Raw genomic sequence first — 1,798 nt, 5'->3', positions numbered from 1 at the left:
GGTAGTTCATCGGGAAACACATCGGGAAATTCCCGAACCACAGCGGTATCTTCCAGTTTTGTGTTAACCTTCAGAGCTGATATAATGGGGTACACCTTCCTTGATCTGTTCCCAACGAACTCGAATCCTCCGTTCTCCTCAGTGAACCAAATAGTTCGCTGACGACAGTCAATCTGGGCTTGATGTTTCGATAACCAATCCATTCCCAGTATTAGGTCGTAACCCCGGATAGGTACGACGATAAGATCTGCAGTCAACATCCTCCCACAGATAGTCAAGGGCATGCAATGCAAAATCCCCTGTACTGGAAGAGTCTGTCCTGCAGGTGTACACACCATAAAAGGTGTAGTCGTATCGATCTCCATGATCGATAACTCTCCTGCCTTTTTCTCACTCAAGAAGCTATGCGTAGCTCCTGTGTCAAACAAAGTGAAGCATGCAACATCGTGTATGCAAATGATACCTGTGATAGCGGCAACATCACCCTCCTCCTGGTAATCTTCCCCAGTGGCTTCGTAGGTGGTCAATGGCTCTGCGGCAAATGGCTCTTCCACAGTGTATGGCTCTTCCTGGACATTCTCCTCAGCTGTGAGAGCATAAACTCTAGGAGCCACACCCGATCTCCCCTGTGCTGGACGCGGTGGCTTGTTGTTGGTCTGGGGAGCTATGTTCGCAGTGCATCTCGCCGCAAAATGCCCTGGTTGACCGCAACGGTAGCACGTCATGGTGTTACCACAGGGCCCAGTATGGTCTCGACCACACTTTGCACATGGCCTCCTATATTGTATTGGCTGAGCCGGGGTCGTAGGACGATACGCCGGAGCCTTTCCTTTGTCGCGGGGTTGACTCGTCTGTCCAACTCTCACCGGGGGACGGTTGACTGGCACTCTCCTGTAGGGTCCACGGTCTTGTCTCTTGGCTTCCATCCTCTCCTTCTCACTGCGTTCCACCTTGTCGAGTTGGTTGATATACCGACTCAACGTAGGGTACTCATGGCACTCAATCATTCTCCTGAGAGAAGCACGTAACCCAGCAATGAATTTCTGGATCTTGTACTCCTCGGTCGGCACTAGGTGGCCTCCATACTTCAACAGTCGGTTGAATTCCGCTTCGTACTCTCGAACAGTCATATTTCCCTGTTCGAGACGAAGGAATTCCGTAATACGGTGGCTCTGATCTTGCCTCCGGTAGTACTTCTGCTCGAACTCTGCCCGGAACTCCCCCCCACCAATGGCGGCCTGCGCCAGCCAGATGATGGCTCGCTAACTCAGTGCGGTATCCCAGCGGACACCTGATGTAGTTGAAGTGGTGGGTGATCTTGATCATCCAGTCCTCCGCTGCCTCTGGGCTGAGAGAACCCTCAAACTCCGGAGTGCCCAAAGCTCTGAGTTCCTTGACAAATGGCAAGTAGTCCACTACCACTTGCCATGGCATTCCCTGAGGTGCAGGCATCGGTGGTGGTGGTGGAAAACCTCCTTCCGGCCTTGCCGCAGGTGGAGCAGCAGGCGGGGGCGCCGGCCTTGCCGCAGGTGGAGCAGCAGGCGGTGGCGGTGGCGGTGGCGGTTGCATGCATCCTCGTATGAACTGCCAGACGTTCCCTTGGAACAGTGCGAATTGACGTTGCATTTCCGCCATATCATTATTCGGTGGAGGTACCCTCGGTCCTTCAGGTCGTTGCGCAGGTGCAGCACGTCGTGGAGGCATAGCTACTGCGGACAAGAAACTTTATTTAGTACCAGGACCTGGTGATCATGCTTAGATTTTATAAAATCTTTAAAAATCATTTTTACCCATCCCC

At 52.8% G+C, this 1,798-nt stretch overlaps 1 protein-coding gene across 1 annotated transcript; it reads right to left on the bottom strand.

Annotated features, from left to right (window-relative positions):
* Positions 1 to 38: 38 nt before the first annotated feature.
* LOC104809818 lies at positions 39 to 1,130 on the bottom strand (the record flags this gene model as incomplete). Its single annotated transcript, XM_010535894.1, has 1 exon — positions 39 to 1,130. A coding segment is annotated over exon 1 (1,092 nt), but the record flags the coding sequence as incomplete, so codon positions are not given.
* Between the last annotated feature and the right edge of the window lie 668 nt (positions 1,131 to 1,798).

The sequence above is a fragment of the Tarenaya hassleriana genome, unplaced genomic scaffold (assembly GCF_000463585.1).
Source record: "Tarenaya hassleriana unplaced genomic scaffold, ASM46358v1 Cleome1699, whole genome shotgun sequence".
Lineage (NCBI taxonomy): Eukaryota > Viridiplantae > Streptophyta > Magnoliopsida > Brassicales > Cleomaceae > Tarenaya > Tarenaya hassleriana.
This window is presented reverse-complemented; position numbering and strand designations above follow the sequence as displayed.